The sequence below is a fragment of the Pocillopora damicornis genome, chromosome 3 (genome assembly GCF_964200805.1).
Source record: "Pocillopora damicornis chromosome 3, jaPocDami1.2, whole genome shotgun sequence".
NCBI classification, from domain to species: Eukaryota; Metazoa; Cnidaria; class Anthozoa; order Scleractinia; family Pocilloporidae; genus Pocillopora; species Pocillopora damicornis.
Genome location: NC_142672.1, coordinates 28,440,225 through 28,451,207, shown reverse-complemented (window position 1 = coordinate 28,451,207; position 10,983 = coordinate 28,440,225). Strand labels below are relative to the sequence as shown.

Genomic DNA, 10,983 nt, shown 5'->3' with positions numbered 1-10,983 from the left:
CCATCTGCTGCAAATGTTTTTCGATATCTTGTTTCTCTCGAGCGATTTCTGAAAAGGAGGAACGTGAGTTCCATAAAAAACTTAGCTGAAAAAATATACAAGTCGCCACCACAAGGGTTACAACCATCAAAACAGTTTTGTCCCGTTTTCTAATCATTTTCAAACTCAAGAAATTTTATGTAGAAGTCACCAAACGGAAGCTAGAGCAACACGCCAAATTTATGTAAATTAAGACGAAGTTGTCAAGCTTGGCTGAGATGCATTCGTTATCGCTCTTTACAACAGGCAGTAACCAATTTAGAATATATGCTAATGAACACAGTTTAATTAAAGACCCATTTTTACCCTTGATACAACGCACGCCGCGACCTACTTCCTGTAACACGAAATTCCCAGATTGCTGAAAACCTCTTAAAATCGTCTTCCAGATGAGCCATCAGGGACAATTAGTCAATTTTTTTAAAGGTTAATGCATTCTTCGTTCATCATTTTAACAGTTTCCTTACAGTATTTTGAGTTTAGTCCGTATTATTGCGAACAATCTAATGAAATCTATATGCGAAACTAAACCAACAAAAATTCTAATTAAAAATGCTTACAAAATAAACAAGAAATTCTCCGGTGCAATTAAAGGGCTAGGTGGGAAATCAATAAACGCTTAGCAAATTGGCGAGCTAATTTTAGCTTTATACTTTATCCCCACCAACTAGGTCTCAATCGCATTCTTGTTGATAGAGCCTACAAGATCAACAACACATGATTGGGTTTCCACGAGGACATCAAAAAACTCACTTAAATCCTTAAAAAATATCTTTTTCGAGCCCATCTGGTAGAAAGTGTTGTCAATCGGTACCTCACGCTCACCCCTAAGGAGTGCAATCCCCTGGTCTCCGTTTCAAACACTAGCACTAATTTTTATTTTAAATTACTTTACCTTGGCCCTTTTTCTGCTGTCACGCAAAAAAAGGGTTCGCCAATTTGCTAAGCGTCGCTAATACGTTTGGAGTGCTTACGCGTACTTGAGCACTTGCTCAGTGATAATATCTCTCACATTTTCAGACATCTACACAATTCTCCACAATGTCGCGCTCTTTGTTCTAATGAGTGTTTTAACATCCTAGATCACGCTTCCACAACTTTTCAACTTAAAGGGCATGTAAACCCAAAAATACATGTTTTTCTTATACTATGTAAAAAGTGGCGTATTATGTAACTGTGATTTAAGCAAGGTAAACTTGCTTTGCCGAACAGAAGCTAGTGGATTGAACTACTGTTGCTGCCAAAGTTGTTCAGTCGCAGCCAGGCAAGTTAAGTCTCTATAATTTTAAAGTTGTTTTCTGTTTCGTCTACTTTGGCTTTCTCTCTTAACAATGTCAATGATATGTAGACAAAATTGTGCTGATGATAATGTCCCGAAGAAAAATTTCATATCGACATGTTTCAGATCATGATACATGTTTTAAAATATTTATTCTTTTGCAAAGGTTTTCCTCAAGTGTTTCCTCCAAGTTAGTACCGTGATCAAGTGAGGCACAAACAAACGGGCGAGAACTTAATGGCAGGGAACGTCTTCAACGGCACTGGGACGAACACGAGCAAGGAGAACGTATTTCCAGTATCACAGTGCATTCCGTGGCTTGTCGTGTTCATCATTGAATATCTGGCTATTATCATCCTTAATTTGATCACTATTATTGTACTGATAAAGAACCACAAGCTGCAGCGCCGGAGTACATATCTAATTATCCATCTGGCGATCGTTGATCTCTTGGTAGGAGCAGTGTCTGGCCCTGAGAAGATAAAATGGATGGGGAGTTTTTGTAATCTGTGGAGTATCGGTTGGAAAAATCCCTTATTATCTTTGGTGTTCTCCTTCGTCTTCCCTCTTGCTTCGCTGGTAAATCTGACTGCAATTTCGCTTGAGCGGGCACATGCAACATTTTGTCCATTCAAGCATCGTTTTATGAAGAAATGGGTTTATGCAGTTATAATTATTTTAACTTGGTTGATTGTAACCGCCTGGATAGGAATAATAATGATGAGTAATGATTTCCTTATCCACTTTATGATGTTTTCGTCTTTTTTCATCTTAATGTCTGTAACCATTGTTTCGTACGTTTCTATTTTTGTCAAAGTCCGCTTTCATCGTCAACTGCGTCACAGTAACACAGCGAGGGAAAGAAAATTGACAAGCACTTTATTCATTGTGACAATAGGATCTGCAATTACCTGGTTTCCACTGATAATATATCTAGTTGTGTTTCATCCCCATTCAGCTTACAATATTACCAGGCGGTCATTATTTCACATTGAAAGAGCAGCAGCGGTTTTATTTATGGCTAATTCTGTTATAAACCCTATAATATACGCCATGAGGATGCCAGAGTTAAGGCAAGGTATAATGCAAATCATCTTCCGCCGGAATCCAATCCGTCTGAATCTGGCTGATATACCATTACGTTAGCTCTTGCTCAATTACCATTTTCAACCCCATACGAACAGAGTAAGCAATTTAACTGCGAGTGACCATCACAAATGATTTCCATAGAAGCACTGAGATCTAATTGATCCTAGTCAGCGATTTCAAGTCAGAAAGGTGTGAAAATTGACAAAAGTCTTCTATAGATATATTTTTTCCAGCTTCTTTTCTCTGCTTTTTTTTTTTGTAAAAGCTATTGCAAATTAGTCACTTATGTAGAGACAATTAGAGTATTTTCCAATTAACAAAAGTCCTATGGATAATATGTTTATTAATCTTGCCAGATCGCAAGTTAGGCATTCTAGAGAATAGAATAAGAGCAGCGACTTCCAATGAGCAAAAATACTTATTGGTTGACCTTTGTTTGTTAAAAATGCAAAAATTTAACAGCACTAAATTTAATTTAATTGAGTTTTTTTCTTCGTGTGGCAGCGGTTCCTCCTGGAAACTAAACGTGGGCCAGGTGCCTAGTACAGACCATAGATAAAGAAGCCCTATCGTTTCATTGTTTATGCGTTCGCCTTTTTTGCTTATCTGGGATAGTTATGAATGTAAATGGACTATGATATGTAAGTCAGCGTCGTGAAGCCAGACTGAGTCAGATTATGACATTGTGGTAATAAAGGGACCATGCCATGAAGTGTTGAAATGAACAAACCACAGAATTTGTTACGGCCTGGAATGAAAACAAAATATATAATAAAAATTTTCGACGGATCTTAGTCTGAAACTGAAAACTAAGCGAAATAAGGTTGAACCCCACATCAAGTTTGCACTCTGCCCAGTCCTCTTCCATCAAAAAGAGTACACCCCATGGAAGACAACAAGTGCACCTCCACCTCTACCATTTCGCTTCCAAGACTTTCAAACCGTTTCCACACGACAGATTAAGTTCCTTCTCTGATTGAATCACATTTTCAGCTCGATCGACATGCAAATTGACCACGAACCCAGAAGGATAGCTTTTCGCAGATTTCTTTCTGTTATAATCTAGACGCGATTGATTTAGCTAGGCAAACTCTCTATATTGAACGAGTCGTTTTGTAACTGGATTGACAGTGTTTTGTCCCTAAAATTCGCAGCCAACGAATAGAGCCAGTTCCAACCTTTCGCTGACTCAAGAAAAAGAACTTCAACATCATTTTGCCAAAACCTACTTGGTAACCTGGTTATTGCGGTTAGTTTCCAATCCTTCTCGATCGACTTAAACATTTACGAGGTACTTGGCTCAACCTGATATAGCTTTAAGTTTCATGATTATTTTTATTCTCATTTTACTCCGGAGATATAAATATCACCTTACTGCGACCAAATACAACGCCTATACATGGAACTGTTAAGCACGCCTAGTAAGCTGAAGTTATGTTTTTATGCTTGCATAGGATGCGAGCTCATCCTTTAAACTGTGCATTTTCACTTTTGCAAGCCGTGGCTTATATAAGTCCACGGTTTGGAGCACTTCTAAATAAGCCGCGGCTTAAGAAGCAAAATCACTTGTATAAACGGTTTTGCGTCTTGTTTGTGACTTACGCAAGACGCTAGCTTACGCTGCGCAAGCGCAATTTTTTCTTACCGCGCGCTTGTGGGCCCTTGTCGCAAATTGTTGTTGACCGCGCTCGCCCTTGTGGGCACTTGTTGCAAATTTTTGTTGGTTAAAGGCAACATTGCATTCAAACGAGACCGCCTCAAAAATTATACGCGAGCCATCTATACGAGCATTTTGTAGACTATTTAAGTCGTGCTTGTATAAATTGTCCAGTTTGTGTGACAGTCAAGCCGCAGCTTGTGTAAACCGAGGATTATTTTCTTCCAATAAAAGGCCCTAAAAAAATCAATGAGTTATAGATTCTCCAACAAATATTTGGTGTTGGACAATTCTTGATTACTGTACTTCAATATCAAGTATTTTCCATTAAGTATCACTCAGTATTACCTGATGATAGCCAGCTCATGTCACTGAACTGAATAAGTCACGTCTAGGCTGAAATATGGGTATGAAAACAAATCTTTGATCTACGTGCGTGCAGCTGATCTTTACATCCAACCCGCAACACAGGATTGCTGTAATCAAATCTCGCACGGGGAATCATTATTGAGAAATGGGAGCGGACGTTACCAAAGGTTCCAACACACCCAATTATAAGTACCTCTGCCATGAAATGCCAAATGAAATTGAAGATTGAGGACGTAGGAATGTCTAAATGAGTAATTGATGGAATGAATCACAAAATATTTGGTATGCGATCACAACTTGATTACTCAGCAAGTATTACCTATTGCATATTTTTTGATAGCACCCTTCGATAACGCACTTGTGTCACCGATCAATTATATATTACGTCTGGGAAAAACTATCGCTATATATAGCTGACATTTATCACTGTTATCTTGCCTCATGATCCATCAAATATTTTTGCTCGCGTGCGATTGTTCTAAAGGAACCTCCAAACGCAGCACGTTACCGAATACCCCACGTCTAAAACCGGGTTATCTCCGAGAATATCACCCAAAAGATATCCCCCAACTTTCAAACCTTACATTCACTGTGATAAGTCTTCGTTTTACATTTGATTCAAGATGAGAGAGGGTTTTGTGGTTATTACCGACTGAAAGGGAATTCGTTTTTGTTCATTAAGTTGTACCAGAGAACACTCAAAATACATCCCACGCTGCATACAGTAAGCTGTTCTGAAACAATTCTTCACGCGCGTTACAAAATATTTAAAGGATAATAAACGCAATAGCCTCTGTTTTTCGCTAAAATGTGTACGGACATATTTTTGCGCTAAATAGAGGGCTTTGTTTATTTATATTTGCCTTATGCCTTCACTTGCATTTTCTTAAAATAAAATTTATGACCTCGACTTACACAGGAGGATCTTTTGAAAGCTGAGCAGAGCTAGTTAGAGCCGTACCTTTATTTAGTTCATTTAAAAGTGCAATGAACTATTTATTGAGCAACAACACAACAACACTTGAAACTCTCCGAGGAAATGTGGTGCAAACAGTAAACACCAGCCGGTAGATGAACCAATATTTGACGTATAAAGAAAACTTCCTGTAGCCATTTTTGGGCTGTAATTACATTTTTGACCTCTCGAGAGTTGGACCTGTATTCAGCCTCCTTGACAGTCTGCATCAAGAACGTATCGTGTCTTTTTTTAAGCGCGCACTATGATCGGGTTGTTTTTGTATTTTGAAGAATTTAAATATTGCGAGTTGATTCTAATCTCTTGTGAGATAAAAGAAGAAAAGGTTTTAACGACGAATTCAGCAGGATTTGTGAGATCTTGAAAAGTTTCAGTTTACTTAACCGATTGAGCCATTAGTGGACGGTTCACTGAAACTTTGTGGCTGTTGCTGAAATACTTTGGAAGCTGGATTGTTTCCATAATTATTTATTCCATAATTATTAACTCAGCGAACTTTTTTCCTTTTTTTCTTTATTCAGTTCATCGGGTGTCTACCAACACAAGCAACAACGCAATGACTAACAACACCATGGAAAGTACTCGTAATAACATGAGCGACGAGAAATTGATATCGAATGCTACATTCGATTGTATTCCGTGGCTTTTTCTACTCATCGTTGAATGTCTGGCCATAGTCATTTTTAATGCTGTCAGTGCTTGTGTACTCGTGAAGATGCGCCAGCAGCAGCGCAGGGGTACATGCTTGATCATCCACCTGGCGATAGTCGATCTTTCAGTGGGAGCAGTGGCAGGTCACGTGATCATCCAAGGATTAGGAGCTTCCTGCAATCTGTGGGAGAACGTATTATGGTCTGAGAAGTACTCTTGGGTGAATTATTTAATATTAACATTAAGGCAGTTGTTCCTTTATTTGTCGGTTATAAATCTGGCGTTTATTTCATCAGAGAGAGCATATGCAACCTTTTTCCCATTCAAGTACCGTGGCGTTAAAAAATGGGTCTATGGAGTTATAATTATTGTAACTTGGTTCATGTCTTTGACTCTCGCGCTGGTGGGAGACCATGTCCACAGAAAAGGCAGCTACGTTGAGTTTTTGTCGTTTCGTCTTTTTTTTTGGTCCTCTCCTTTTACTAATTTCTGTTCCTTACATCTCAATTTTTGTGAAAGTCCGTTTCGGTTACCTTCTGCCAAATCACAGTGAAGCAGCTGCGAGGGAACGAAAATTAACGAGTACGTTATTTATGGTGACTCTCACATCCATGCTTGCGTGGCTTCCAATGGTAATTGAACGAAACATAAACGCTAATTATCCCCATTTAGTTAACAGGATGTTTTCCGGTCACATTTTCAGGGCAGTGCTGCCGCTGTGCCTTGGCAACTCACTGGTGAATCCCATAATATACGCCATGCGGCTGCCAGAATTAAGACAGGACATGATGAAAATCATATTTCGCCACACATCAAACAGATCAAACCAGGATGATACTCCTCTTTAAGATTCTCAGACTGTAAGAATTAATGAGTATCTAGCTCCTCGTTCAGTACCGACCAGACGATGTTGATAATCGAACAAAATTACCAGCACAAAGGTGTCTTGGTCAAACTTCAAATCTTCAAGCGGTTTTCAGCGAAATTTTGAAATTGAAAGGGAGAATCAGTTGTCATTCCCTGGTTTTAAGAATTCAAATAATTTACAAGGAGCAGATAGGTTGGTTTGTATGTGTTATGTATCCGATACACTGTGCTCGTTGTGTAGACGACACTTGAATATTAAAACGTATTTTAATAATACGAAAGATAATTTCCCTCTCATCTGGGTTTCTACTGTACCCCTGAATTTTAAACGATTCATCAAACAAAATAATGGAAATAAAATATTTCGCTGTGCCTTTAACGATTCTTGAATTTTTAAATTTATAGATGCGTGGCGCAGAAACCACATAACGTCTATATCTGCCTGAAAAGGAAATTAGCCCGAGTCGCAGGCGTATTTTCCGTCGAGGGAGAGCTCGATATTATCATCAGGTACTGCAATTGAAGCTGCCACGTTGTGTTTTAAATTTTGTTTCTACACGTGCAAGTGTTTTTTTTTTTGGTATTTTTTTTCCTCCATTTCAACAGATTGGAGTCTGATGAATAATTACAAGTAAGAAAAGAGGATGGAGAAGGGCATAATATAGCAAGCTAATAAGATGCCCTTTTCCTTAAATTACATTTTTTCATACAGTAAAAAGAAGCGATACAATAAGCTTTAAGATGTAAGATACAAATATAAGATACAAATATAAGAGAGGGAATAGGAATCACATCTTAAACAACAAATATTTAAGTAAACATGGTTAGAGGAAGACATTAATCAGTACTGGGAAAGGTATATACTCAACTTAAGCTGCTTAAGTTGAGTATATACTGCGATGATCTTCATTTGCTTAAAATGTATTTTCCGCAGTACAAATATATGACTTTCATGTATTCTTATCACACCTTCTCCATCTACGGGTATATAACGAACTCACAATTGACTCAGTTGGTTAGAGCTCAGTTGGTTAGAGCGCTGCACCGGTATCGCAGAGGTCATGGGTTCGATTCCCGTTCAGGCCTGAATTTTTTTTTCAGGCCTTATTTCTCAACTGCTTAAGTTGAGTATATACTGCGATGATCTTCATTTGCTTAAAATCAGTTGATACTGTTAAAGCAGCACAAGCGGAAATTAAACGTAAGGAAAACAAGCAGTGAGAAAATATGGAACACACCGAAGCCTTAATTCCGTCTGAACAGTCGATCCGTAAAATCATCCGTTGTAAATTCACAGTACACAAAATCCACCAGATCTGCTATCGTGAAAGAAGAGCGTCTTTCTCTTGCTCCTCTTGAAGTACGCACTGACCAAGTTGGTCTAAACAGCAACAACAGAGGTTAGGCCGGCAGACAACACTCCAGTGGCAGTGCTTTCGCCACAGAACCGATTTTAAGGGCGTAAACAACAGAGAGTCAAAGTATGACCTCGAGCGTTGGCTAAAAAGTCCGGACTACCGCAGCAAACCGTAAACATTACATAAGAGTGTGACAGGCATCGGGCCTTTCTGCTTTGAAAATTCTAAACCAAAATAACGTAAAGGAAAAATGAATGAGAAGAGGGAGAGGCTCGTCAATTGGAAATCAAACTCGCTTATTGAAATTCCGCCTCTAAGAGATTAAAAGAAGGAACGCGTAGAGTGACTCTTAAATGAGTTCAATGGCGCGCGTAAAGATTGTCACGTTTTGTTGGAATTAGATGAGGAAAAGAATACATCGTATCAGTGGTTCGATGTCCAGGACTGTCAATTCTTCGAATGTAGAATTAGAGTACAAGAAACGTAAATTTTTGTAAGGAAAAGTTCGCTATTTCAAAATATTAATAAAGGTGTCGCTTTAGGCGACGCCAGTAAGGAACTTTACACGCCACCGACTTTATTTGCATACGCAGTTACATCGGGTTTGCCGTAATACAATGATCAGAATTCATGGAAAAAGAGTTTTGACGGTTTTAGCTTTTGTGATGGCAATTTTTGTATCTTTCCAGCTAGGTCTTATATGGAGTACTCGTTCCTCCTTTTTTGACATTGTTCGTGAACAACTAGATGTCGAAAGCCATGTGCAGCGGTTGCAATTACGAGAACTGAAAATGAATCACACGACAACTTCTACTTCGCAAACTCATTACAAATCATTTCTTATAACCAGAAGATCTTGTATGCAACATCACGATCTTCTTATGATTATCTCATCCGCTCCAGGTAACTTCGAAAGAAGGAATAACATTCGTAAGACATGGGCATTCGAAAGATCCGCAAAACCAAGATGGACGTCAGTTTTTCTGGTCGCTCAAACACGGAATGAAACAGTTTCGAACGTGTTGCTCGACGAAGATGAAGTACTTAAGGACCTTGTGCGAGCTAGCTATTATGACCACTACTGGAATCAAACCCGAAAGATACAAATGGGCTTCGAGTGGGCAGTAACCTATTGCAATTTCTCGTTTCTTTTGAAATTGGATGACGACGTTTTCGTGCACGTTCCAAGAGTTCTCTCCTTCTTAAGCGCACCCACCACGCCGAAGAAGATGCTTTATGCTGGCTGTCATTATGCAAACATGGGCCCTCATAGGAAAGGCAAATGGATGGTAACTTACGAGGAGTATAACGAGACAAGATATCCAGACTTTTGCCCCGGTTTTGGATATATTTTATCTCACGATGTTGTGCGCGCATTTGTTGACACTTTCTCTTCTTTGCCGTTCTTCAGACTGGACGATGTTTACGTTGGCATGCTGGCGAATAAGAACGGAATAAGTATCACAAACAATAAGGGTTTTGAAGTCTGGCATCCACCCCAGTATGTATGTGTTCCAACAAAGAATACTTTAGTCAGGCATGATGTAGGGGAAGAGTGCCAAATGAAAATGTTTAACTTAACCATTTTCCCTTAGTAGTTCAGTGGCGTGGTTAGTACATACGTATATTTAGATAAATTATTCAATGAATGATGTTTCCCTATTTAACATCCATTGTTCATTTGAGTGCAGCCATTTAAAGTTATCTTTGTCTTGAAAGTGCGTTGCTCGAAGAGTCAGAATCAAGGCATTGGATGCTACAACATTCATCGACAATTAGGCTGAGTGTCAGAGCAAGTTGTATATCTGTCAAAATAAGCCGTAGATATCAAGAAACGACTATCACAGTTTATTATTTTCTGGAGAATGTTATTGAATTTTATTGCTTTCTCATCTTGTAAAAATTGATTGCAACTTTAAAAACATTTATATTTCTTTGAAAATTCGCAAAAAGAAACTGTGAAGAAGCTTGTTGGATGAATTTGTAAAGTTTTTACCACATTGTATTGATATGCTTTAAAAGTGTCTGGGAATGAGTTGCTCTTAGAGGCTAAAGCTATCAAAATGTGATGTAAGATCTAGCTCTTACCGACTTGAGAGCAATCAAGACTTTATATTCTCTCATTCAGACACATGCAGGGTGAAGAAGCAAGAGACACGGAACAATTTATTTCAGAAACAATTTAGTTCAGAAATCAACTCTTCTAGCGGGTTTTTAAGCAATCTTAAAACATTGACTCATACATGTAACCAAAGATTACTCAACAGAACTAATCCGTTTCACTTTAGAATAGAAACTGTCACACGGCTGCAGGGATCAAATAATGTCTAGGCTTTCAATTTTACTTTTACCTATTAAAATAGAGTCCTCATCATTATGCTTAATAATCGGCTGACTAAAAACCTGCTTTTGATGTAAAAAGATGTGGGTTATAGTATTTATGTTGTTACATATTGTCAGTTTAGAATTCATAAACTCGTATAAATTCAATTCAATTCAATTCAGTTGATACTGTTAAAGCAACACAAGCGGAAATTAAACGTAAGGAAAACAAGCAGTGAGAAAATATGGAGCACACTGAAATCTAATTCTGTCTGACAGTCGATCCGTAAAATCATCCGTTAGTAAATTCACAGCACACAAAATCCACCAGATCTGCTATCGTCAAAGAAGAGCGTCTTTCTCTTGCTATTCTTGA

At 38.4% G+C, this 10,983-nt stretch overlaps 3 protein-coding genes and 1 pseudogene across 3 annotated transcripts in view; 3 read left to right on the top strand and 1 right to left on the bottom strand.

The window, feature by feature from the left end:
- Positions 1-157, bottom strand: part of LOC149049198 (beta-1,3-galactosyltransferase 1-like) — a 1,011-nt gene extending 854 nt beyond the window's left edge. Inside the window, exon 1 of the mRNA XM_089199396.1 lies at positions 1-157. This exon is cut by the window's left edge and continues 854 nt beyond it. Within this exon, the coding sequence (XP_089055522.1) occupies positions 1-157 (157 nt within the window).
- A 1,046-nt stretch (positions 158-1,203) lies between these two features.
- LOC149049197 (melanocortin receptor 4-like) lies at positions 1,204-2,610 on the top strand. The gene is made up of 2 exons (XM_089201813.1): positions 1,204-1,303; positions 1,485-2,610. Exon 2 carries the CDS (start codon positions 1,556-1,558, stop codon positions 2,462-2,464), a length of 909 nt encoding a protein of 302 aa, XP_089057939.1. The 5' UTR covers positions 1,204-1,303; positions 1,485-1,555; the 3' UTR covers positions 2,465-2,610.
- Positions 2,611-5,812: 3,202 nt separating this feature from the next.
- LOC149049196 (adenosine receptor A3-like) lies at positions 5,813-6,974 on the top strand (annotated as a pseudogene).
- A 1,848-nt stretch (positions 6,975-8,822) lies between these two features.
- Positions 8,823-10,839, top strand: LOC149049195 (beta-1,3-galactosyltransferase 1-like). Its single transcript, XM_089201809.1, has one exon. The coding sequence runs from the start codon at positions 8,903-8,905 to the stop codon at positions 9,878-9,880; it is 978 nt and encodes a 325-aa protein (XP_089057935.1). The 5' UTR covers positions 8,823-8,902; the 3' UTR covers positions 9,881-10,839.
- The last annotated feature ends 144 nt before the right edge of the window (positions 10,840-10,983 follow it).